At 48.4% G+C, this 25,978-nt stretch overlaps 1 protein-coding gene across 1 annotated transcript in view; it reads left to right on the plus strand.

The window, feature by feature from the left end:
• Positions 1-25,978, plus strand: part of Rfx8 (regulatory factor X8) — a 66,833-nt gene that overhangs the window by 23,354 nt on the left and 17,501 nt on the right. The window contains exons 5-10 of the mRNA XM_052745069.1: positions 10,930-10,993; positions 17,039-17,149; positions 18,498-18,575; positions 22,554-22,667; positions 24,007-24,157; positions 25,147-25,205. Coding sequence (XP_052601029.1) covers positions 10,930-10,993; positions 17,039-17,149; positions 18,498-18,575; positions 22,554-22,667; positions 24,007-24,157; positions 25,147-25,205 — 577 coding nt within the window. The remainder of the gene's footprint in view (positions 1-10,929; positions 10,994-17,038; positions 17,150-18,497; positions 18,576-22,553; positions 22,668-24,006; positions 24,158-25,146; positions 25,206-25,978) is intronic.

Genomic DNA, 25,978 nt, shown 5'->3' on the forward strand with positions numbered 1-25,978 from the left:
CTGTGGAGTTTTGCTAAGGGAAAAATAGCCCCCACCCTAAATGATTCCACTGATAGGACGTGTTCAGATGAAACGAGGGAAAGATGAGGGTCCAGGGGCGAGGGAAGCTGGAGATGAGCCTGGCTATAAGCGCCATCCCTTGAGGGATCTGTATTTCCGTTCTTCTGGGTCACTTTCCCCTATTTTAGATACTATCCCTTTGTTGTTTATGTGGTCTGCAAATGTTTTCTTGAATTCTGTGTCCTGTCTTTCCATCCTTATCCCATGGGTTCCCCTATAACAGCATCTCAGCTGTGGTGAGAGATATATGAACCTACGAAGGCGATAAAATTGTTTAGAAATGTGTGCGTGCATGCGCGCACACACAGTTTAAGTAAAACAGAAAATTTGAGTAAGATAGGTGAGTTGTATCAATGGCAGTATCTAGGCTGTGATATGATACAGCTGACTGTCCCTGCAGCTTCCACAGTCTCAGATTTAACCAACCATGGGTGGGAATTATTTGGGGGAAAAAAATCTGTCTGCACTGAACATAGGAACTGGTTTGTATTTTTTTAGCATTATTCCCTAAACAATATAGTGTGGCAGCTTTGTTCATAGCATTTCCAATGTCCTAGGTACTGTGAGTCAACTAGAGCTGATTTATAGTGTTCAGGGGTGTGTGCAAGGTCTCTGCAAATACTATACATTTCATATGAGGACTTGGCAGCCATGGAATTAGGTTTCCTTAGAGGTTTAGTGGGTTCTGGAATCAATGCCTGGTAGATCTGAAGGGGCGATTGTACTATAGTTTTCAAACAATGTTACCACTGGGTGTAACATAGCAGAGCATAAAAGGGATCTCTCCCCTAATTATTTCTTACAGCTACATATAAATCTATAATTACATTGGTAAAAAATTCAATTAAAAATAATAAAGCAAGCATAACTCCATAATCCAGGAGAAAAGGCATGGTAAGCCCCATGACGTCTCCCTGCTCAGTCCTCGGGGCGGCCAGGGATCTCAAAGCTGCATAGGCTACAACCATTCCAATCCTTGCTCCCCTTCAAAACTCTTTTGCCCATCTCCCCACATGAGAGGTGAGCTGATAGTGCCCGGGAGACACAAGAACTCTCCGCCTCTAACAGATCTGAGGGGTGGGTGCCCTGGACTCATTAGCAAAGGGAAGCCAGCAAGGAGGAGCCTGGCTCTGCACACCTGGAAGTCATCAGCCCCACAGAGCGCAGCTGGGTCTGCTTATACTCACTTCTCCGCATTTAAAACCCAAGGGAGAGCCCTGGGCAAGGCTTTAGATGGGAGTTTTTGAGGTTCCCCCAAAGTTGTCTGCCTCGCTGAGGCCAGTGGTCCTTTATGAGTCCGGGAATGATGGCTAATGTGCAACAGCTCTGCTGTTGACTGAGAGGCAGGATAGAGATTCCCCTGGGGAGGCAGCCTTGGGCTGGAGATGCCTCTCAGTGGTGGAGCACTTGCCCAGAAGTCCCGAGTTACAGCCCCACAACCGAGAGAAAGATAAGTATTTCTTCCCAGAACCATTTTAGGGTGGAGCACACAAGCTCTCTAAAGCAACTGGGGGACGCTAACCTGTGCCTGGGCTGTTCAAGAGTATGGTTTAAACACATATCACCCTCCAACACACACACACACACACACACACACACACACAGAGCATTAGCACAGAGATTTGGCCAAGAATGGGAAAAGTGACTTTCAGCATTATGCCACTGTCCCCAAACACTTCAAAGAGACATATAGCCTAGCTAAAACACATTCAATGTCAAGACAAACCTGTCTTTCTATTCCCCACTGCCTTGAGATAGCCACTGCATCAATGCAAACAGTCTACACTCAAGTCCTTGGAATACCACCACACCCTTTCCTCCATACTTCTGCAGGGGAGGAGAAATGTATCCCAAGATACAGCAAAGGGTCCATCTTGGGGACCAGGACACAGTGTCTGCTTACCACGCACAGAGGTGACAGAGCACAGATGAAGCATCTATGGGGTAGGATGGGTGTGATAACTCTCACCCTAGACCCAGGAGAGGCCAAGATCTGATCAAGATCTTGAGATTTTTGTTTGCTTCTTACCATATGAAAAAGACCCCTTCATGAAGTCCAGAACTCTCACTCTTCTCCATCTCCAGGGTAGTGTGATTTTTGCAGGGAACAGGCCTCCCAGGATCCCGTTGTGTTTAGCAGGCAGCCAGACTGAGATCTGGACATGGTGTAATTGCTGACCTAGAAATTCGTCAGACTGAGGCCAAGGCACAAAATGCCTCCCTCTCTTGTCAGAGTGCAGTGCATGTGGGCATGTGTGCATGTGTGTTTAATCACATCTGGGGAAGCAGCCCTGCTTAACTTAAATCCCAAGTTAAAACATTTTAAAGAAAACTACTGTCCTTTTCCATTCTACTTAAATTAAATTCCGGAAAGAATTACATGTAATCTCATGTTTCTCTTCAAGATGTAATGGAGCTAACCTTCGCCCTCCTCCCTGCCAACACACACACACACACACACACACACACACGCACACACACATGCACACACACACATGCATGCATGCACGCATGCATGCACATGGGTACGGGTTCTGTCCCTCCCAGCACACAGACACAGACAGGTGCACACACACAAACATAAACACATACACATAGACACACACATAAGTGTACACACACAACACACACACATACACATAGATTCCATCTCTCCCAGCACATAGACATGTACACATACACACACACAAACATACACACACACACACACACACACACACACACACACACACACACAGGTTCCATCCATCCTAGCTCACAGGCACAGATATGTACACACACAAACATACACATACCACACACACATACACACATTATGTATATCCTAGCACACACACACAGGCATGTACACACACACAGACACACATACACACACACGGGTTCCATCCCTCCCAGCACACAGACACAGATATATACACACACAAACATACACACCACACACACACACACACACACACACACACACACACACACACACACACAAACACAGAGAGAGAGAGCTTTTCCAGCTAAAGGCCTTTGAAAGTGTCTACGCTGTCCTTCAAACGCTGAGCCTTTGTTCTTGGTCCCTTTGTTCTCTTGCCAGCTCATGAGCTCAGGGGATGGCCCTGGGGTGGCCGCCTGAGCCTGTGGAATGCAGCTGTGGGTCCACAGCTGGATCTGTGTACCAGCAAAGCAATACAGGCAGAGCACTCTTCTTCCAGCCCCCCTCCCCCAGCCCCTGGGGGGAAGCGACCGCACTGGAAGTTAGCTGCAGTCTGGCAGTTGTGGCCACCACCACCCGAGGATCCCAGCCGCTCTGCCAGAAGGCCACTGACCCAGGAAGGACCTCTCTTCCTTCTGTTTAGGCAGCGGGTGTACAAGAAGGGGCTAAGACTAAAACAGAGCCTTTGGGGCCAGGACCCCCCAGCGAGACCGCGGATGAGTCTCCCTACTAATGAGGTGTCCAAGTTGCAACCAGCTTTTTGGCCCTGTCCACCCTATGGTTTCCAGGGCTGGTTAGAACTTGTTAAGGTTAAACATATGCATTACCCGGTTGTTTTCTAGCAGCCTAAAAAAAAAAAAAAAAGCTTGCGTATGAGGAATCATGGCCCTGGATGACACCCTGGCTCCTGGCTCGGCAAAGGCTTTGGAAGCCAATCCCAGCCCCAAGCTCCCCTGACATCCTCAGGAACTTATCGTTTGCTCCAAGGACCCCTCCCTGGCCCATCTCCATGGAAAGCCACCCACTGCAAGGCCTGGTCTTATTTGCTGTCTGCCTGTGAAACGTGACCTCCCCCCCACACACACACCCAGAGGCTGAAGTTTGCATCAAGAAAGCAACCGTGGATAACTTACACTTTCAACACTCACAAAGGCTTTCCCACAGGTCGTCATTTGACAATTAAGTTGTTCATTAAATCTAATGGGTCAGGAGACAGTTAAATAGTTGAATAGCAACCTCCCTCCATGAAGAAAATGACTAAGCTTTGGTGCTCAGCATGCCAGCATGTTTTTTTCCAGTAGCCTAATTCTTGCACATTTTTAGTTTCAAAACACTTTTACTATAGGGTGTGTGTGTGTGTGTGTGTGTGTGTGTGTGTGTGTGTGTGTGTGTGTGTCTGTGTCTGTGTCTGTGTCTGTGTCTGTGTCTCTGTGTGTGTCTGTGTGTATGTCTGTGTGCTGGGAGGGATAGAACCAATGTGTGTGTGTGTCTGTCTGTCTGTCTGTCTGTGTGCTGGAAAGGATGGAACTAGTGTGAATTTGTGTGTGCATGTGTCTGTCTGTTTGTATGTGTTGGGAAGGATGGAACCAGTGTGTGTGTGTGTGTGTGTGTGTGTGTGTCTGTGTGCTAGGAGGGATGAACCTTGGGCCCTGTATATGGTAGGTAAGGTCTCTACAACTCAGTTTTATCCACAGTCCTTGTATTATTATTACCTTGTCTGGCACCTGTGTGTCCTAAAAGACTAGGATGACAGGTCATCGCTCTGAACGCAGATCAGAACCTCCCCCTCCGAATTCTCTTTCTCCTGCCTGATCTATAAAGTGGGGCAACAATTCTTACCTTCCACCTTGGCAGGGAGGTTTGAGGATTAGGGTGAATGAAGTACAGCACCACACAAGTTGGTTGGCGTATTTCAGAGATGCCTATATTTCATGTAATCAAAACTGCACAGATTTTGCAACTGTGATGTGATGGCATGCCCCTATATGTACATCTTAACATTATATCCAAAGCTAGCTGTGAAGAGCGTCTTTCAATCAAAACCCAAATCATTATTTCACCTGTGGTGAGAGAGCACCGCGGGAGGACCCACGGGGACTGGGAGACGGTGCTCCCGCTAGACCAGCGTGGTCTGAGAATTGGATTTTACTGCAGTTTAATCCTCTTACCTTTGTAATTGCTTCAAGTTGTTTTCCCCTACTGTCAGAGTGATGTGCGAGAGAGATTGGGGTGCCAGAGTGATGTAATGGAAGTCTAGATTAATGGCAGTGATGCCAAAGCCGAGAATGTGGAGGCAAACCAGAGCTAACACCACACTTGAAAGACGTGTGGGGATATTTACTTACTTATCTATGTATTTAAGATTAACCGTGTATCCTAGAAGTGTGTCTTGGTCTCTCCCGTGCCAAGTGATTGTGAAAACTGATTAAAGTAATGTGATTTTCATACTACATAAAGCACGTGGACGTTTGCTGGTTCCCAAAGAAACAAGGGTTCCCTGGGTCTTCTCCATGAGGGGACTCAGAAAACTCTAACTATAGGTGAGCCTGGAAAGGAAGTCTGAGGTCACATGTTACCAAATATTTAGAGGCTCTGGACCTTAAATAGGACTTAGAGTCGTCTGACCCCTCGACATTCCTGTCCAGGACCCCCCAGAGCCCACGAGTCTTGCTGAAGGAAGAGTAGCCATCAGCTGCTTTCCTCCCTGGCCTCCTGTATTCCCTGGTCTAACTGCCCTTCCCCTTGCCCAGTGTTTATTATTAAATCCTAATAGCCTAGGTCAGGATGCAGCAGCTGAGGGGTAGCCCACAAGGACCCCACGTCCTCATGGGACAGACAAACACAGGGCCACTCCTGTGCCATAGGACTGCTCTTGGTGCTGCTTTGGTGATCGGAAACTGCTCAGGCCTCAGACACCCAGCGGAGGACCTGGATCCCTTCCTTCTCAGCAAGGCCAGCTCTGGGGATTGTGTGTGGCTTCACGAGGGCCATAGTTTAGCAGTGACTCTGCTTTGGCTTCGAGCCTAATAAATGTCCTGGTGGTCTGAATCAGAACCGCACTGGGGAAATGACGCAGGGGCCAGTGAGCCCAAAGACACACAGCCCTTGTGGCTGGCGCCCGGACAGACCCGCTCTGACCTTATTCTCACTGTGGCTGGCCCTGGGTGGTGGTAGACTCCAGTGCAGGGAAAGCGGGACTCAGGTCTACCACAGCCTTACTTTCTAGCCCAGATTTCCAGGTTCAAGCCCAGCAAATGTCTGCAGTTCTCTCTAGGTCCACTCCACCAGATCCTCACTGCACTGGGTCGTTTGACTGAGACCTCCAAGCTCCCACGCCAGGCCTTAAGGCTAGACCCGAGCAGAGGTTCTCTGTTCATCAGCCTGTGGCCCAACTGCATTGTCATCTCCAGCTCACGTCCTAACTCATGCTGGTTTCTTTTTACTTTTTAATTAGCATATACTAATTCTAAAACAAAATGTGTGGTGATACATTGGTTTTTGTTATGACATTTTCCCACATGGTTATGATGTGTTTTGTTCATATTTACCCCCCCCCCCCCATTAACCTCTCTTGATTACCTTCCTCCTAGCCAGGTTCTCTTCCTTCCTCTCCTGAAATAGCTCCCCCTCCACTTCAATGTATATTTTATTTAATCTGCACTACACATAGGGATCATCTCAGGCCCTTGTGCATGTTGGGCACACACTTTAACCTGACCTACACCCCTGTTCCCGTGTATTCTTCTGTGCATCTTTGCTTACATGAGACTCTAAAACAGAGGTTCTCAACCTATGGATCACAACCCCTTTTGGGGGGGTCAAATGACTCTCTCATGGGGTCACCTAAAACCATCAGAAAACACGGATATTTATGTTATGATTCATAACCATAGCAAAATGACAGTTATGAAGTAACAACAAAAGTAATTTTATGGCTAGGGGAGTGGGGTCACCACAACATGAGGAACTGTATTTTTAAAGGGTCACAGCATTAGGAAGGTTGAGAACCACTGCTCTTAAAAGGAGGTGGTTTTGAAGAAAAACTGGTTCAAACTCACTAAACCTATTTATTGGCCCACATTCTCTTGATTGGGCATCCCAGACAGGGTAGAGACAGCCCCACTGTTTCTTTGTCTGACGAGATGGATTTTGTTTTGGATGGCCGCATCCCTCCGTGAGGCTGAAACATTTTCTCTTTCTGATAATTGTAATTTCAATGCATAAAATCCCCTCATTAACATTAAAGAATAACATGGCTCCCATAGTGAGGGTCACAGCCACACACAGGTCCTGTCTTCTCTTGGTCTTACCACCTTCCTTCCAGTTATCCTTGAGTTAAACCCACATCTAACACCAATCACCTGGCAGGAATTCGGGAGTTTCATGTAAAAGCTGGAAATACTTGAGGGCCTGACTCAGCCACAATGAGCAGTGCTAGTTGCTCCAAGGCTGTGAGTCAGCGGTGGGAGAGGGGTGAGAGAGAGGAGTGACGTGTCCATCGTTGTTCCCTTCGGTCTGACCCAGATCTGCCAGCTGCCACTTTCGTATTTCTGAATATCGTCAGGAATGCCTGGTGAAGCTTACTCTCACCATCAAAAGGGTTTCATAAGCACTATCCCAGTGTCTTGTGTAAGTTTCAGCCAAATGAGGCTCGCTAATCGCAAAGGAAGCTCATGTGAGCTTATCTAGCTGCAGGTGGACATGCTTACAAACCAGTGAATTCACCGAGGCATGGGACTATTCTGACATCCATCGTAATGCCCCACACGTCAGCTGCCACGGTTCTCATTCACCATCTTTACATTTTGTTTTCTTCCTCAGCAGATTAGCCTCTGAGAGAACAGATGTGTGTTTCAATCACAACTATGCCTGACAAAAGCCAACAAAATGCCTGTCCTGTGGCAGACACTTAACAAGTGTATGATGACTGAATGAGAGAAACAGATCGATGGACAGTCAAATGGATGAATGGTGAATAGGTGGATGGATGGATGGTTGAACAGACAGATGAACAGATAAATGGGTGGATTAGAAGGTGATTTGAGAGAAAGATAGATGGATAAATGGACCTAATATTCATATTGTGGTCTTGTATTTATTTTTACATAGGAAAGACACTGGGAATTCTATGTTGACATAATGTAAAATTGTAGAGAAATTGCATTTCCTCCTACTTGAAAAAAAAAAGCCTAGGGTCATGTGTGATGGCTCACACCTTTAGTCCCAGCACTTAAGGGGCAGAGGTAAGGTGGATCTCTGTGAGTTTGAAGCAAGTCTAGTCTATAAAGAGAGTTCCAAGCCAGCCAGAGCTCCGTAATGAGACCCTGTCTCAAAAAGAAAAAAGGCTGCAGTAACGATTCTTAAGACATCCCCAAATGCAGACAACCATAGTTTTCTGGTTAAATTCCTTTTCTGACATTCGGTGAATTTTCACTTCAGATGTTTCCTTCTGTCTTGTTTTATTCTAGGGATTAATTCACAGTTCATGTATTATTTCTTTGTTTTCATTGATAGAATGGTCCAGAATCTGTATGTATTGCTTTGTGTTTCTTGTGGCCGTGGCTAAGTACCCAACAAAATGGCAAAGCAAGAGGCTTTGTTTTGGCTCGCAGTTCCGAGTAACACATTCCCTCACTGAGGGGAAGGCACAGTGGCGGGATGCTTGTCTTTGGTGCTGGCCAGGAAGCAGAGAATGGGGACCGCCAAATGCTCAGCTGGCTTTCTGCTTTCCCCCTCTTTATTCAGCCCAAGACCCCATCCCAGGAGATGGTGCCACCACATGGGGGGGGTTCCCCTCCTCAGTCAGTGGTTCTGGGAACACATTTGTAGATTGTGGGAGCCCACAGAGGCTTCCTAGTGAGAACTTACTCAGGGTCAGAGAATCTGGGTTTGCTTTACCCAGCAGGGCTGCATAAGGAGGTGATTTGGTCATGGGCGTAGTTACCAGGTGTTTGGAAGGGTCTATACTTGGCTGTACAGTGTGCTTTGATCTTGCAAGGGGGAGGTCTTTTGCCTCTCCCCTTGGCATATTATAAAAAGCCCTTTTGAATAAACTTCAAGGCTGTTGGGTATTGACCCAGGCCCTCCTGAAGCTGTCCTGTGTTTCTGTCTTTCTTCTCGTCGGCTAGGTCTCTCTTTCTATCATTTCTTAATTCCCCTCTCCCCCACCTAAGAACCCTTCAAAAGGTGGGAGCAGGTGGGAGCTGGTCTCCCACAGACTCCCACAATAGATGCACCCAAAGGTGTGCTCCTTAATGGCCCAGGTGTTCCTAAAGCCAACCAGGTTGACAATCCAAGTTCACCCTCATGAGCCCAGCCTCCTCAACTTGATACCAAATCCTAGCGCCCTTGGCCCCACAGGCTCATGGCTGTCTCATAATGCAAAACGCATTCAGTCCAACTTCAACAGCCTCTGTAACCTTCGGAGTTTCAAGTTCAAAACTTTAGTCTTTTCTAAGACCTCAAGGCAATCTCTCTCTCTGTCTCTCTCTGTCTCTCTCTGTCTGTCTGTCTCTTTCTCTCTCTCTCTGTCTCTCTCTCTGTCTCTCTCTCTCTGTCTCTCTCTCTCTGTCTCTCTCTCTCTCTGTCTCTCTCTCTCTCTCTCTCTCTCTCTCTCTCTCTCTCTCTCTCTTTGGTTTTCCAGAGTTTCTCTGTGTAGCTTTAGAGCCTATCCTGGAACTCACTCTGTAGACCAGGCTGGCCTCGAACTCACAGAGATCTGCCTGCCTCTGCCTCCCAAGTGCTGGGATTAAAGGCATGCGCCACCACGCCCAGCCTCAAGGCAATCTCTTAACTGTGAGTGAGCCCTTATAAAATAAAAGGCAAATTACAACTACACACACACACACACACACACACACACACACACACACACACACGTCTTTCTCCAGATATAGCTACATTAGAGGCTAACACTCCAGTATATGAAGTGGGGGACACAGCTCAGTCCACAATACATCTCCAAAATGGAACTCCTAAAACTCTTCAAATTCTCCATTTTCTAGCATTTGCGAGCTACTTATGTGCAGAGTTCCTCCATCTGTATCTCTGGGTTGAATGGAACCTATATCCCATGAGCCATCTGGAATGTCCAAAGTAAAATCGATGTTTTGATAACAATTCTCGCTAAAGGATGAAGGGTGTGTGCCTCCCTGAAGGGCTGGTATCCAGGCTTTCAGTCTGTCCACTGCATTTGGGGAGAGAATAGAGTACTGTGTGGAAACATTATCAGATACATATCAAATACTCTGTCCAGGTTTTCATGACTCAGACAGGAGAACAGAATGACACCATGACACAAACCTTTAGAAGAGAGCCCTCAGGGTTTTTGGGAGGCTGGGCAGGGATGGAGTCTTCTTGGATGCAGTGAAAGCCATTGCTGGCCCAGTCCCTGAGTGTCCACCTGATGATGGCTCCCTGCTTTGAGGGGAGAGAGCCTTGCACTCTGGGGCAAAGAGGAGGAGGATGACTTGGGTGGACAGAGCTCGCCAGCCATGCCTGCCCTCAGCTCAGCCACAGCCCTGGGCAGACATGGAAGAAGATGCTCTCCTCTCTCACACCTAGAGAAGGCACATTTCCCGAAGCAAGCAGGAGGCCCTGCACCCTACTTTATCTTATGCCCATAATTAAAGGGAAAACACACCATGCCACTCAATAGGCCTATATCTGTTCTCTGCTGTCTAATGTCTCTTAAACACACAGCCCAACGAGCATGGCAAAGTGAAGCTTACCAGTTTACTATCAACCCCCAGTTCCCTTGTTCCGTGACAGTGCTCTGTCACCTCCATCACGTAGTGACATTATCCTATCTGGGTTGCTAATGTAAAACACCCGAATCAGAAAGTAGTAAAGATCCCTTTTTCACAGTGGTTTTTCCTTTCCCACAGGAGTGAAGTTGTAGCCTTGATGGTATCATACCCTTGCTTCTGAAGGGAATAAAAATTTTAAAATTAAAATGCGAGGTTGTCCCAGATACAGAAATAGATTAAAAAAAAAATCTCAAGCACATGACAATCACCATATGTGGATAGGACCTTGGAGGACGGGGTTTTTTGATAAAGACTTATACCTTAAACAAATAAGCTTGCTGCAGAAGAAATTCCGTTCTTGGGTTGGGAGAGAGGTCTCTTAGTCACGTGATTTCTCTGTTGTCTGTTCTTCCGCAGTGGTGATGTGGTCACCTTTGGAAAATCTACTGATTATAACAACGTTATCAAACAGGAAGAAAGAGTGAGTATGCTATAAAATAGATGTGTTTTAATAGACCCCCTTGTATCTGGGAGCTACAGCTGTTTCTTGTGTGTGGTGTTCTGGACAACCCTTAACCCACCATTGGTCTCACTGTTGAGTGTCCAGCATACATTATACTCAGCTAAGACAGACCTGGCCCCTGTCTCAGAGGGACCACACTGCCCAGCTGTGGTCACTGTTGAGCTGTGCTTCTTGAGGTACAATTCTAAAGGATGCATAGTGGCTAGTGATGAATTTCCTGCAATGTGCCTCTGCAGTATTCTTCCAACTCTTAGAATCGGGACGTCCGAACTATTAATAGCTAATCTGTGACACTGAGTTGAGCCTTGCTTTAGTTGGCCAAGACATCATGAGAGCACTTTGATTGTGTATGCTCAGTTTGCTAAAGCAAATTACTCTAAACTGAGCAGTTTAAACACACTGATTTCTCGTGGTTCTGGGTGCGGCTGGCCAGGTCTCTGTGCTGAGCTGCAAGCAGCAGGCTGCCCTTCCTGACCTTGGGTGGTGACCTTCTCTGAACTCTTGCTTGTGAGTGATCCAGTTCATGAAGGTCCCACCCTCCTGACCTAATCACCTCCCAACGTCCCACTTCTAAATTCTAGCACAGTTTAATTAAGACATCAGCAGAGGGATTTGGAAGGACACAAACGTTGTCCCTAATCGATACACTCTCACTAAGAGTCACTTTTTTTAAACACCTATTTTGTGACTAGTACTGTTGAGGGCTGCATGGGATGTAACCCACAAGTTATAAAGACAAAATCCCAGGGCCTTGTGCTTGAGAAGCACTGTCTGTGGGCAGGGAGCTACGGTTGACATGGGGTCACTGGGACAGTGCTGAATGGCAGTGAGTCTGGAAAGGCAGGAGAGGCTGAGGTGGATCAGAGTGGTTATGAATGAGGGCTGAGGTGGGTCAGAGTGGTTATGAATGAGGGCTGAGGTGGGTCAGAGTGGTTATGAATGAGGGCTGAGGTGGGTCAGAGTGGTTATGAATGAGGGCTGAGGTGGGACAGAGTGGTTATGAATGAGGGCTGAGGTGGGTCAGAGTGGTTATGAATGAGGGCTGAGGTGGGTCAGAGTGGTTATGAATGAGGGCTGACCCGCGCTCATGGATCCCCTGATTACACCGGTAGTCTTAGTTCCTGGACTGCTGAGGGATTCACCCCGGGGACACAGGTAGATGGAGCAGGCCGTCAAGGGGGATGCCCAGCAGCTGGGTAAGCAGCAACTGAGCCCGCCCCCCACGTGAGAGCACACTGAGACGTATCTGGACTCCCTAGTCTTGGTGTGTGGGCGCTTTCTCCTCCCCTCATGGAACAGGCAGAAGCTTTCTTAAGAGCCAAGCCGTCCTTACCCACAATTCAGTTAGGTGCAAGAATATATTTTTTTTTAAAATGTAACTGTCCCAGGCCTGGAGAGGTGGCTCAGTGGTTAAGAGCGCTGCTGCTTCTCTGGAGGTCCCAGGTTCAGTTCCCAGCACCCACATGGCAGCTCACAACTGCCTGTCATTCCCGTTCCAGGGGATCCATGGCACCGGGCATGCATGTGGTGCACGTATCAGTGCGTGCAGGCAAAATACCCAAACACATAAGACAAAATAAAGAAGCCATGTTTCAAAAAGTGTGACTACTCATAAAACTGAGAAGTTATGGGAAAGGGCAAGGTGCCGTGTGGAGCTGGTGGTGTATGCGCGGCAGGGGTGGGCATCACCAGAGACAGACAACTTGTTTCAGTGGGTTCCTGTCCTTCCTCTTACCCGGCCAGCTTGGCCATTTCACACCCGGCTGCAAGCCCTCTTGTTCATCTCCCTTCTGTATCCCCCCCCCCCTCCTGCCTCACTGCTCTAGCCCTGACGTTCATTTTAGCCATGAGGAACGACTAGGGAGAGCCTCACAGAAGACGAGGGGGCGGGGGGATTGCTGTAACAAATGAACACGAAGCGAGTGGCTTTGAACAACACAAAACGGTTCTCTGGTGTTCTGGAGGGCATGAGTCCCCCATCAGTTCTCACCAGGCTAAGGTGACTGTGTCTGTAGAGCTCTGCTCTAACTGCAGGCTCCGGGGAATCAGTTTCTTGCCTTCCAGCTTCTCAAGGCCACCTATGTCCCTGGTCCCTCGTGCCATGTAAAGCAGCAGAGTCACAGGATCTGGAGATTGGAGCATCTTGGGGCACCAGAGCTCTGCCTCTTAACTACCACATAGCTGATTCTGAAGGGATTTCCAGAATCCTTGTTGGGAGGGTATTCATCTTGGGGTGTAGCTTACATTAGACCTGGGGTGGGTAGTTCTAACAGTCTGGAGGCGGTGAGGAATGGAATGGCCTTGTGCTTTGGGCGAGGAAGGTGGAGAGAAGCCAAATGTGAAGAGCTTGCTAACACCAGGCTGAGGAATTTGGATTTCATTCAAGATGGTGTGGGGCACTATCAAAGCATCTTCAAAAAGAGAACAGGAGATGGGGGGGGGGTGATCAAAGATACAGAAAGAAAAAAGGCAAGAGAACTGATGAAGTAACTCAGGAAAGGCAGAACATGTCTGGGGGCCACGGCAAGAGTAAGAAGGCACCCCCATGGTGACCTCAGGGTTAGCGCATAAGCATTGTACTGGCCAGCTTTCTGTCACTGTAACAAAAGACCTGCTCTGATCAACTTAAAAACCAAAGAGGTTTACTTTGGTTCGCACTTTGGGAAGTTTTATAAACTATTATGGGTTAGCCCCAAATCTTCTGGGGCTGAGGTGAAGCATGTCATGGTGGGGTGTGTGTGCTGAAGCAAAGCTATTCACCTTACAGCTGTGACATGAAAAGGGGGAGGAAGAGGAAGAGACCCAAGTGTCCTACCCTTCAGGCACCCATGAGTTTTCCTTTGGATGTCTCATAACGAAGTACTTTTGTATTCTTACAACCATCATACTGTATCTGTATATAATCTATTATTTGAGAATTTCATGTATACACACATTATATTTTCATCATCTCTGCCTCACCCCCTTTCAGCAGCTCCCTCCAGATAGCCTCCCGACACACCCCTTCCAAACTTCAGGTCCTCTCCAGTCCAGTTTGTTCTGCCCATATGCACGCAGGTTGGGGGGCCACTCCCCGTAACATGGGCAACCTGCCCGTGGCCACATCCCCAAGGAAAAGCGACTCTTCCTCCTCTAGCAGGCCATCAGCTGCCAGTGGCTCCTTAGCTAGGGCCTTGCGAGCCCCTCCCCATCCGTGCTGGACTCTAGGGTAGCTTCATCTTGTGTGGGTGTATGCAGGTATCCACAGCTGCTGTGAAATCATGCGTGCAGTAGAAATGTCACGGCCAGGAGACAGCATTGCATGGCGCTCCTCCCCACCCTCTGGCTCTCATGTCCTCTCCACACCCTGAGCCTGCCCGAGGAGTGGTGGATACAGGGGTCCAAGCTAGGACTGAGAATCCTTCAGTGCCTGATACTCCATCCTAACGTGACTTCTGGGTGATGGCGGAACAGTGATTTGTTATGTTGAAATAGAGAACTTCAGTGGTTTCAGCATAGAAAGAAAAAGGGGGGAAAAAAGAAGGATGGAAGGAAGGGAAAGGAAAGGAGAGGGAGAGGGAGAGAGAGAGAGAGAGAGAGAGAGAGAGAGAGAGAGAGAGAGAGAGAGAGAAAGTCTGGCTCGAGAGGCGGGGGTGGCTTGGTGAGTAAGAGTGCTTGATGAAGATCTGATATTGGATCCCAAACACCTAGAGAAACAGCCAGGCACAGCTGCTCATGCCTATAAACCCAGCATTAAGGAGCAGAGACAGGTGGATCCGGTTGGCTCAGTGGCCAGCAAGCCTAGACAAAACATCGGGTTTCCAGTCCAACAGCAATGGAGGAAGGGGCCGGGCACCCTGCTCTGGCCTCTACACGGGAGCACATGTGTATGCACACCCATACACCTACCGGCCTAGATTTATAGTTCTCAACCTAAGTGTGCTAGAAATGTGGTTGAAATGCTAGATTTCTGGCCTCCTCTGAATCACCCCTGGGGACTGGGACTGTGGATCCTTATTACCAAGGTGTGGTTTCAGGACCACACTTTGAGAAACATGGCTTTGGGAACAGCAGTAGCAGCCAGAGAGAAGCTTTATCCGGGTCAGTCTGAGCTCTGGAGCAGATGGAGGGTGTAAGTGAGGTTTTCCCTGTGAGAAGCTGCCCCAGAGCTGGAACTGAGCTCCCTGGGTCCTAAGAGAAGCACCGATAGTCAGGCTAGGCTTTGTGAAACAGACCCTTCCCGATGGTCAATCTCACCATCCCCCACAGACCGGAGAACAGTGTACACTGGGACCGGGGCGCAGGCAGCATCCGAAGAAAGAAGCCTTGAGTGTCACCACTCTACATTACTGCCCTGTGTGTGTGTGTGTGTGTCTAGATGCTGATGTCCCCACTGCTTTCCAAGAGGACTCCAGAGGGGGTGTTGATGCAGGACGTTGGAAACACTGAACTCACAGAATGCGTTTCCCGAAGTGCAGGGTCACCTGCTTTTTACCAGATGTTCAAAGTAATTCAGGAGCGCTGACCATTGGGTGGTATCTCCAACTCCCTGGTCCTCAGTGTGACACTCAGTAGTAACGAGGGGTGTCACACAGGGGAAGTGACGCCCCCAGGGAGTGTTTGCTGTTGTGTGTGACTGCCCTGAAGAAGAGTGCCCAGGAGTTCAAAGGAGCTGCTGACCCTCAGGAGCCTGATAGACAGCAACATACCAAACCCCTCAGAGAGCAGCAAGTAGCTGAGTTCGGCCATGTGCATGTAGGACCTGAGGAAGCCAGGGGTGGGATGTGAAACCCTGACCCGAAAGCTGCCAGAATTCCAAGTCCAGAACTGAGCACAGCCTTAAGATGGAGAGAGAGATGAAAAGCCTCAATTCTGTGTGGTTGGCTTTGCATCCAAGTTCAATTAGTGGAACTCACTTCAGCCCATTCTATTATAAGGAAAGCTTTCAGAAATCCCAAAGAAATCATTTTAAATAAAATTGGTGTCTTTCGCCCAGGAGCAGATCCACCCCCTGCCCGGATGTCAGCATTGTGAGGACAGCCCATGTGCTTTCTTATTTTTGGCAGGGGGGTTGGTTTTTTTTTTTGAGACAGGGTTTCTCTGTGTAGCTTTGGTGCCTGTCCTGGATCTCACTCTGTAGCCCAGGCTGGCCTTGAACTCACAGAGATCCGCCTGGTCTGCCTCCTGAGTGCTGGGATTAAAGGCGTGTGCCACCGCCGCCCAGCAGCCCGTGTGCTTTCTATCACTGCCCTTTCCCCGTTCCTTCTAGCCTGAAATTTGTTCTTCCAAAGTGAAGCCCATGACAGTCATTTTCCTGTCAGCCCAGGATTTCAGATACAGCTAACTCTCTTCACAGCTCAGGCTCCACGCACGAACCTGACAGGACTCCGTTTTACAGATGTCGGTCATAGAAATAAGTAGTGACGTTAGGCTGCTCATAGATGGTGTTTTTACTGATCATGACATAATCAGTTTGGGTAATGGATTTGTGGTGATTTGAAAGAAAATGGTCCCTAAAGGGAGTGGCACTATTAGAAGGTGTGGCTTTGTTGGAGGAAGTGTGTCACTGTGGAGGTGGGCTTTGAGGTCTCGTATATGCTCAAGCCACAGCCAGTATTACAGTTTACTTCCTGTTGCCTTTGGATCAAGTTGTGGAATTCGCCAGCACCATGTCTGACTGCACATTGCCGTACGCCCAGCCACCAGCTCCCCGCCATAATGATAATGGACTAAACCTCTGAAATTGTAAGCTGCCACCCCAGCGAAATGTTTTCCTTTATAAGAGTTGTTGTGGTCATGGTGTCTCTTCACAGCAATAGAAACCCTAAGACAATATTAAAGCTTAAACCCCTCCTCTGTGGCCATGTAGTTGACAGTATTATGGGAATCACTATCATTGTAATGGAATATGAGGGGAGTTAAAGAAATAGCACCACATCCAAGACCATAGATAGAGTAACTTATACCTGTGACTGCAACTTCATTTTATTTTAAAGAAATAACCGTTGTCTAAATGACTTGTAGTGTGAAAATCACTCACCAATTAAGACGGACTCGATGGAATCACCCGTGTCTCCGTTCAGACGATGTCCGTTTTGGGAACAAGAGCTGGCAAACAAGTACTCCTGTAAGCTGGTAGGTCTGTGTCCTGAGGGACATTAGCCTTTCAGTCTGTGTGGCTTTTACATCAGTGCCTTCATATTTTGCCTGGGATGTGGTCATCACCTGGGATACCGCCTCCTTCCTCTCAGATCTGTGAGGACCAACATTCCTCCTGGGCCTGAAAATTGAGGTCTGCCCCTCAGAGCTGGGGCAAGGCTCCTTTGGACTGATGCCATTCACGTCTAAAGTGAGGGCTTTCCCCATGAAAGAAGGGAGGCCAGAAAAAGGAGGCAGAGAATTGGATTCTCTAGAAACTGGAGCTAGGAAATAATGCAGGGTGCTGCTAGTGTTTGGGAAGAGAGGCGTCAAACATTGGTGGCCTTTGGAGAAACGGTTCAGTCAGCTAAGAGTCTGCTGCACAAGTGTGAGGATCTGAGTTCAGATCCCAGCGGCCTTGAAGAGCTGGCACAGAGGCTCAATTCTGTAATCCCAGTGCTGGGGGGGGGGGGGGGGGCGGGGGAGGGGGTTGGCTGCAGACAGGAGGATCGCTGGGGCTACTCTAGCCAACCAGTGGCCCAGGGACAGTGATTCCCTGTGTCAGGTAATGAGGCAAAAGTGACGGACAGGGACACCCAATGCCCTCCTTGAGCCTATGTAAACGTGCACAGGTACACACACACACACACACACACCACACACTCACACACACCACCAACACCAACAAAAGAAACTTCAGAAACAGGGAGTCAGTGAGATGGCTCAGCAGAGGCGGCACTTGCCACCAAGCCTGAGGAACTGGGTTCAATTCCTAGAACTCACACAGTGGAAGGAGAGAGCCAACTCCTCTGACCTCACACCTGCGCCGTGGCATGCATGTTCCCATATACACCCACACACATGAATATGACCTCACACCTGTGCCGTGGCATGCATGTTCCCATATACACCCACACACACAAATATGACCTCACACCTGTGCCGTGGCATGCATGTTCCCATATACACCCACACACACAAATATGACCTCACACCTGTGCCGTGGCATGCAAGTTCCCACATGCATGAATAAGTAAATATAAAAATTCTTTAAAAAATGTTAAAGTGGACCATTACAGATGAAGACATTGGATGTCATCCTCTGGCCTTCACACACTCATGTGCACATACACAGAAAACACACTACACACCTCCAAAAGTAGTAGGGCCAACCCTGGCGATGTATGAGTTGCCACACCGAAACGGAAGCTCCATGAGCAGTCAGTCAGTAAGTTGTGTTGACTCCATACAAGAGTGGCCTCAGAGAGCAGAGTCCACAGGGTCTCTCAGGACAGTTGCTCGTGAAGTGGTCTCACAGAAGAGCTGACGTTCACCGCTTCCCTAGGTGGTCTTTCTCGCTGACGAGTACTGCAACTACTGTCGAGACGTTTTACAGAGTGTGAAGAACCAAGAGCTGGAGAAGGTAGGCCTGTATCTATAAAGTACAAGCACTGACGATCGGCTGTCAATCACTTAACTCGATCAGACCCCTCCAGGGATACCCAGAGCTGGCCCACTGCCTCAAACGGCTCATCGCGTGACTGTCTGGTCATTGGCGAGGTCTGGAAAGCGGTCTAGTCTCAGCACAGTCGCTGGGAAATTCTTCAAGGTTCTGATGTGGGTATCACGATGCTTGAAGAACAGTTTCAACACAGCCTGAGTAAAGCATGGGTAGCAATAGCCGCCTTGTTTTCCAGTAATGCTGAAGCCATTTTATCAACATAGGCCGTGGAAAAAGAAACAGGACTTCAAGGGTTGGGGATTTAGCTCAGGGGTAGAGCGATTGCCTAGCAAGTGTGAGGCCCTGGGTTCGGTCTTCAGCTCCAAAAAAAAAAAAAAGAAAAAGGAAACAGGATTTTGAGGAAAGTGATCTGGCATGAGTATTGAAGATTTTATTCTAGAACTGTCTGTGTGGCATTGGTGAAACATCCCCTACCTATAGTATGAAGCTCTGGGGTCTCCCCATTATAGAAGGAGGGTTTAGAACTGGCTGTGGAAAACACAATTATTATTATTATTATTATTATTATTATTATTATTATTGGTTTTTTGAGACAAGGTTTCTCTGTGTAGTTTTTAATCTTGCTCTGTAGACCAGGCTGGCCTTGAACTCACAGAGATCCCCCTGGCTCTGCCTCCCAAGTGCTGGGATTAAAGGTGTGCACCACCACTGCCTGGCTCACACACACACCAAAAAAAAAATAAATAATAATTTTTAAATTCAGTTTTCTATGTGTGAGCATGACGTGTGTGTGAGGCAGAAGACAACTTCCAGGAGTCAGCTCTGCCCTTCCACCGTGTGGCCCAGGGGCGGAACTCAGGAAATCGGGCTTGGCATCGAACACTGAGCCATTTTGCCTGCCTGGATTTTACTTTTCTAAGTATGAGATTAAAAGCCCAGGGAAACAAGGGCGCACCCGAATGAAAGTTTCCCTGATGCTTTTGGGATCTATAAGCCCTTCAGCTCTGAGCAACAAGCCACTCAGCATGCACACACGTGCTACGCGGAGCCAGGGTGTGAAGCGTTACAGCGCGGGAGAGGACCAGCACACCCTTGTTCTGTCTGCAGCCTCTCGAAGCTTCCCTCGCTCACTCGCTCAGCAGATATTTGCGTAAATCATGTCCTGTGACTGGCTCCATTTCTGGGACGAGCAAGGCATTTTCCCCAAAGCTTGAGAAACGTATCATTTGGTAATGAAAGGAATAATGTTGCCCAATAAGTCTGATGAGTCCCAGAGCTGTTCATTAGTCACCTTTTCCTGTTAGTCAGTTACTGTGAGCTGCGGCAAAATACCTGAGATAAGAAACTTAAAATGAAGGGGCATTTCTTTGCACTTACAGTTTGGGAAATTTCGGGCCGTGTTTGATTGGCCTCCTCATTTTGTGTCTGTGAGGAGGCAGATTATGAAGGCAGGGAGTGTGGGCAGAACAAAGTGTTCCTCCTGGGTGAAACCCTAGGAGAAAGAGGAAGAGAGGAAGTCTCACAATCCCCTTAAAGGCCACGCCCCCAGGGGCTGGGATACGGCCTACTAGGCCTAACTCTTAAATGTGCCACCACCTTCTAATAGCATTACCAGCCAAGGACCAAGTCTTTAGCCTATAGGCCATTGGGAGATATTTCACATTCAAACTCTAACAGTTATTGTAACAAAATACCTGGGAAGAGCTTCTTTACAAAGGAAAAAAAGTTTACTTTGGATCACAGTTTTAAAGGTTCAAGATCTTAAGGACTTCATCTGGTGATAGCTTTCTTGTTGGCAACCCAGAGCAACACAGCAGATTGTGTGTGTGTGTGTGTGTGTGTGTGAACATACCTGTCTGCCTGTAATTCTCCACTTCTTATATAGCCATGAGCATCCAGTCATCAGGCCTTTACCCTGATGGCCTTCTATAGTCCAGGTCAGTCCCCTGAAGTCCCTGCCTTCATTCTCCACAATGAGTATTAACTCCCGCCCCCACCCCCACCCCCACCCCGCATAAGTTCAGAGGAGGACAAACCGTAGCAGTCTGCATAGTTAGAATGTTCTGGGTACCCAGAGAGGAAGAGCAGACACTGAAAGGACCCCCAAAGCAGGTGGCCACGCTTCTGCCAATGCTGGTAGGAAAGGCAGAGGCCGAGCAGCAGTCAGAGCCCGAACAGAAGCGGTTCCAGGTGGAGCCTACATTGTGGTCAGAGGCAGCAAGATGTCCCCCAGCGTGAGATGATGATGAAACAGTCCATACCTAAAGGAGATGATGGTGGAGGCTGGACTAGCAAAGTCTCTGCCTACCTCCCCCAAAGCTCCAACAGTGGGAAAATAGGGAAGGCCACCACTGTGGATGTGTCTGGATAGAAGTTTCATCAAAGTCAAGGTGAGAAGCGATGGGGTTCAGTCTTGGTTAGAAACATATCAAAGAGAGAGGGACACATTGGAGAAACACTTGTGAATGTTACTCACTAGTGAGCAGGAGCAGGGAACTTGGAGCATGGGTCCCCAACCAAGCTATAACTTGATGGAGACTCCCAGCGTAGCATTTCCTTGACTCTCTTTGGAGAAGTCTCCTGTCAACAGGATCCTAAGTCAAGGTCCTCACTGTGGCTCTCATTCCCTCAACAGCCTGAACTGGGACTTGCTTCCTGCCTGGGGTCCTTGGAGGGCTTTGTTATGCCTCAGGATATCGCTGCCCATGGAAATCCCACAGGACAAGAATCTTAGGGCCGGAGAGATGGCTCAGTGGTTAAGAGCACTCACTGCTTTCATAGAGGACCTGAGTCCAGGTCCCAGCACTAACAGTGGCTCACAACCACCTGTAACTCCTGCTCCAGGGGATCTGATACCTTCTGACTCAGCAGGCTTACCACACATATGTGCATACTAACACAGAGGTACACATGCACACACACACACACACACACACACACACACACACACACACACACAATTAATAATAAACCTTTAAAGGGAGCAGTCTTTATTAGTTGGCAACAGCCAATTTAGTTCAAAAAATGGAAATGGGCAGATAAAACAGGAAAAGGAGGAAACTGACACTTTGCCCCTCCAGTGTTGTCCACTTGCTCTCCGAGAAGGCTCCCATGACTTCACAGTCGGTGCTGAGGAGGAGGCCTGAGGTGCAATGCTGTTACTTTTCTTTTTGAGCTGGAAAATGAACAAAGTGGTCAAGTCTGTCGGTGAACTTTTATTCTCAACCCTTGATTGGGCCCATGGCCATCGTCTTATAGTCAACTGGAGCCCCCTGGTGGTCAGAAACAGCTTTGCATCTAGGAGGCACCCTCAAAGAAATAGATTTTCTAGCATGGGACCAAGGCCGGGCAGGCCTGCTTTGGTTGCTAAAAAGAGTAGATTCTGCTGGAAAGATGGCTCAGTGGTTAAGAGCATTGGCTGTTCTCCCAGAGTAGCCGGGTTCAATTCCCAGCAACCACATGGCAACTCTCAACTGTCTGTAACTACAGCTCCAGGGGATCTGATGCCCTCATACAGAAACACATGCAGGATGTCCTCATACAGAAATACATGCAGGCAAAACACCAGAGCACATGAAATATAAAGAGTAGTCTCCAGCCTGGGCTACAGAGTGAGTTCCAGGAAACGCGCAAAGCTACACAGAGAAACCCTGTCTCAAAAAAAAAAAAACAAAAAAAGAACAACAACAAAAAAAAACAAAAACAAAAACAAAAACAAAAACAAACAAACAAAAAAAAAAGAGTAGTCTCCAAACATGGCTGGTGAAGCTGATAATAAAGCTTTGTGTGCCCTGGTACAAAGTCCATTCCAGGCCTTCAGGGTCACTGACTGTATGGGGGTGAGACCCACAAGGCACAGCCTGTGGGGTCACTGACTGTATGGGGGTGAGGGCCACAAGGCAGAGCCTGGGTTTCTGATGATGTGTTTTGTCACATTAGGTGGAGGACTTAATCACATCCTTCTGGAAATCTCTGCAGCAAGACACAGTCATGCTCATGTCTCTGCCTGACGTGCGCCAGCTCTTTGGATGCTATGACATGCAGCTGTTTAAGGTGGACAGACCCTTGATTCCCCTGTACATCCCTTCTAGAAACAGATGCCGGTGGTGGAGTTAGAACAGCACCCCCAAAACACACCGTCACAGAATAGAACACCTCCAACACACACAAGCCCAGAACAGCAGCCCCCAGTACATGCACCGACCCAGAACAGCACACCCTTACACACACACACACACACACACACACACACACACACACACACACACACACACCAGTGCACCATGGACCAGGGCCTTTTGCTCTTTTGAATTTTCTCATACAAAGAAAATAAGGACCCATGATTCAGAATTTAGTCAATTTCCATCTCTGAACATATCAACCAAAGATGTTTTATTTTTATTTATTTTGCTTCTTGGCTGTTTGGTTGGAGACAGGATCCCACTATGAAATCAAAGCTGGCTCTGGACTCACAATCCTCCTGCCTCAGTCTCTGGAGTACTGGGATCATAGGTGTTCCCAGGCCAGTCTTTTAAAAAGGCATTTTTCAGGGGGAAGGCAGAGAGATGACTTAGAGGTTAAGAGCACTGGCTGCTCTTCCAAAGGACCCAGGATTGATTCCCAGCACCCACACGGCAGCTCACAACCTTCTGTCACTCTAATTCCAGGGAATCCAATGCCTCTTCTAGTCTCGTCAGGCACTGCACACATGTAGCTCACAGGTGTGCATTCAGGGAAACACTTGTACACATAAAACAAAAACAAATACATTTCAGAAAGGAAAAGATGTTTTTGAATGCAGATGGTTACTCTGGAACAGTCCCTGTGGAGCTTGCCTTGCTCTGGAGCTCTGGTCTCTGGGGCAATCCCTGGGTTTTGGAGGTCAGACAGGCATCGTTTCTGTGGTGAAATTGTCTTGCTCATCACAAATCTTACCATGTAGGTTTTCAGGGTCTAGTGCCTCTAGTTTTTCACCACAGAAGCAGAAAGAAAGGAGTGGACTCGGTCCTTAAACATGTTGATTTTGACCCTCCTGGGATTAACCAGAGTGGTGGTGGTTTTGTGGTTTGGTTTGGTTTGGTTTGGCTTTGGGTTTTTGTTTGTTTGCTTTAGTTGAATCAGGGGCTAGGGTGGGTCTCCATGGCATAGTATTTGCCTGGTATGCACAATCGATCCCCAGAATCAGAAAGGAAAAAAAAAAAGATCCAGTATCAATACTTGAAAAACCAGGTTCCGGTTCCGGCACACCAGGGTGGCAGGGTGTCCTGTATAAAAAGCAGCAGCTGGATTAGTGACCTCCCTCAACCTGCCGTGCCTGCCGGGTCCCTGGGTCGGGTGTTGGCAGCACCCGCAGCAGCAGGCCAGGTCATACTGGTGGATTCTTTCTCTGCAGGGCCTGGAGGACATTCTCCTCCCTGACTTCCTGGAGGACGTTAGTATCCAGTACCTGAAATCCGTCCGGCTGTTTAGTAAGAGATTTAAACTGTGGCTTCTCAGGGCTCTCGAAGGTTTCCCGGCCATCTTACAGATCTCCAAACTCAAAGGTAGGGTTCCACACAAAACGCAGATTCTGCAAGATAAAGAACTGAATGTTGCCACTAGGGCCGCTCCATCCAGAGGTCCATTGTACACAACAACCCTTTGCCCCTCACTGATGGAAAGGAGGCAGAGCCTGGGTGATTTTGTCATTAGCGCTTCTGATGGGTTCCCGGGCTGAACCACACACACTGCCTGGGTGTGTTCTCCTCAAGAGCTGTCAATGAATAGCTGAGTTCATTCAGGAGGAGAGGGAAAAGAGTCAGCACCTGCCCCCACCACCGCCACCCTTCCCCTTCCCATCCTTCCTTTTAATAGTTTTTCCAAAGAGATGAGCAAGTTGGGGTATTTGGAGATCTTGGTGAAAATTCTGGACTTCTCAGAATGCCTATCTTAGTTAGCTCAGATTGCGGTCATACATCATGCCCTGGGCGCTCACGGGCAGCTGAGATTCATTCCTCAGTTGCTTGTGAGGAATGGATGCTGTACAGGCTGCAAGTCCAGCATGAGGACAGTGGCAGATCTGGTCTAGTTAGGACTTGTTTTCTGTCCATAGACAGTCTGTCTGCTTTGCCCTCACGTTGGGAAAGAGATGAGGACTCTGCCTGAGTTCTCTTCTCTTAAAAGCACCAATCCCTTCGGGAAAGTTCCATGTTCATGACTAATTCGCTCACAGAGGCACCTCTTCTCAGTACCATTGCTGTGGAGTGATGCTTCACCAGGTGAATAAGGGGGACACAAACCAGCCTGTAGCAGCCCAGTCCAGATGCTAAGATTATACAAGTCTCTGCAACAATGGGCTTCTGTTGGCCATGCTGCCCCTACCAGAATTCCTGAGCCATTGGGGAAAGGGTGAGCAGGCGGGTGATAAAGTGGAGTCCAGACAGACTCAGGTGGCCCAGCTTTCCTGCTTAGCCATGGGTGCCTCCCCCACCTCCTGCACAGAGGAGCTAGAATGTGCAGTACCAATAATGGCCTTGTGTGTTGTTCTTCACAGAAGTCACTGGATTTGTCAAAAGACTCAGGAGGAAGACATACCTTTCCAACATGGCAAAGGTAAGCTGCAACGCAACATCCCTGCATGTTCCTAAGGCACATGGTGAAGCTCCACATCTTCCACGAAAGAGGGAGACCATTTCATCCCACCCATAGTCAGAGGGCAGATAGGAGAGCCTGCTGGCCATTGGCTGGGGAGGCCCTCAGGTCCCATGGTGCCTTGCGAGAAGCCCACCCTGCCCCTCACACTGAAAGACTCCAGTCACCTCTGATCTCTCTGCACAGGAGAGAAAGTAGAGCAGCATTTAACAGATATGGGAGGGATGCCCTGTGGGGGTGCCAACCTGGGCCAGCTGGTGTCAGAGGTGAGAGGTGAAAGGTGAAAGGCATCACAGCAGACCCTGTGACAGACAGATGGGCAGACAGGCAGACCTCTTCCCCTCTACATGCGGCCTCTGGGCTCTGTGTGCCTGGGGTTCCAGTCTCCTCAGCACTGAGCATTTGGCTTCTGTGGTGATTATGTAGCTGGCGTACTTGCTAGAGGATGGCGATGCAGTTCGATCCTCCTGGGTCTGTAGGTTCCTTCGCACAGGCTCAACTCACATCAGACTGAAAATGATTCAAAGGCCCTGACAGTTGTACCTGTACTGAGTGTGGACAGACATTCCTTGTCATTGTTCCCTCAACTATACCATACAACACAGCACTTGCTGTACCAGGTGTTCCAGGTCCCCTAGAGGTGGTCTAAGCTGTATGGATGACTGTATGGACCGCACACAAACAGTACGTATATAAGGGACTTGAACATCTACAAAGCTTGGCATCCATTCCAT

Source organism: Peromyscus californicus, unplaced genomic scaffold (genome assembly GCF_007827085.1).
Source record: "Peromyscus californicus insignis strain IS unplaced genomic scaffold, ASM782708v3 Scaffold_19__1_contigs__length_69161282, whole genome shotgun sequence".
Classification (NCBI taxonomy): Eukaryota; Metazoa; Chordata; class Mammalia; order Rodentia; family Cricetidae; genus Peromyscus; species Peromyscus californicus.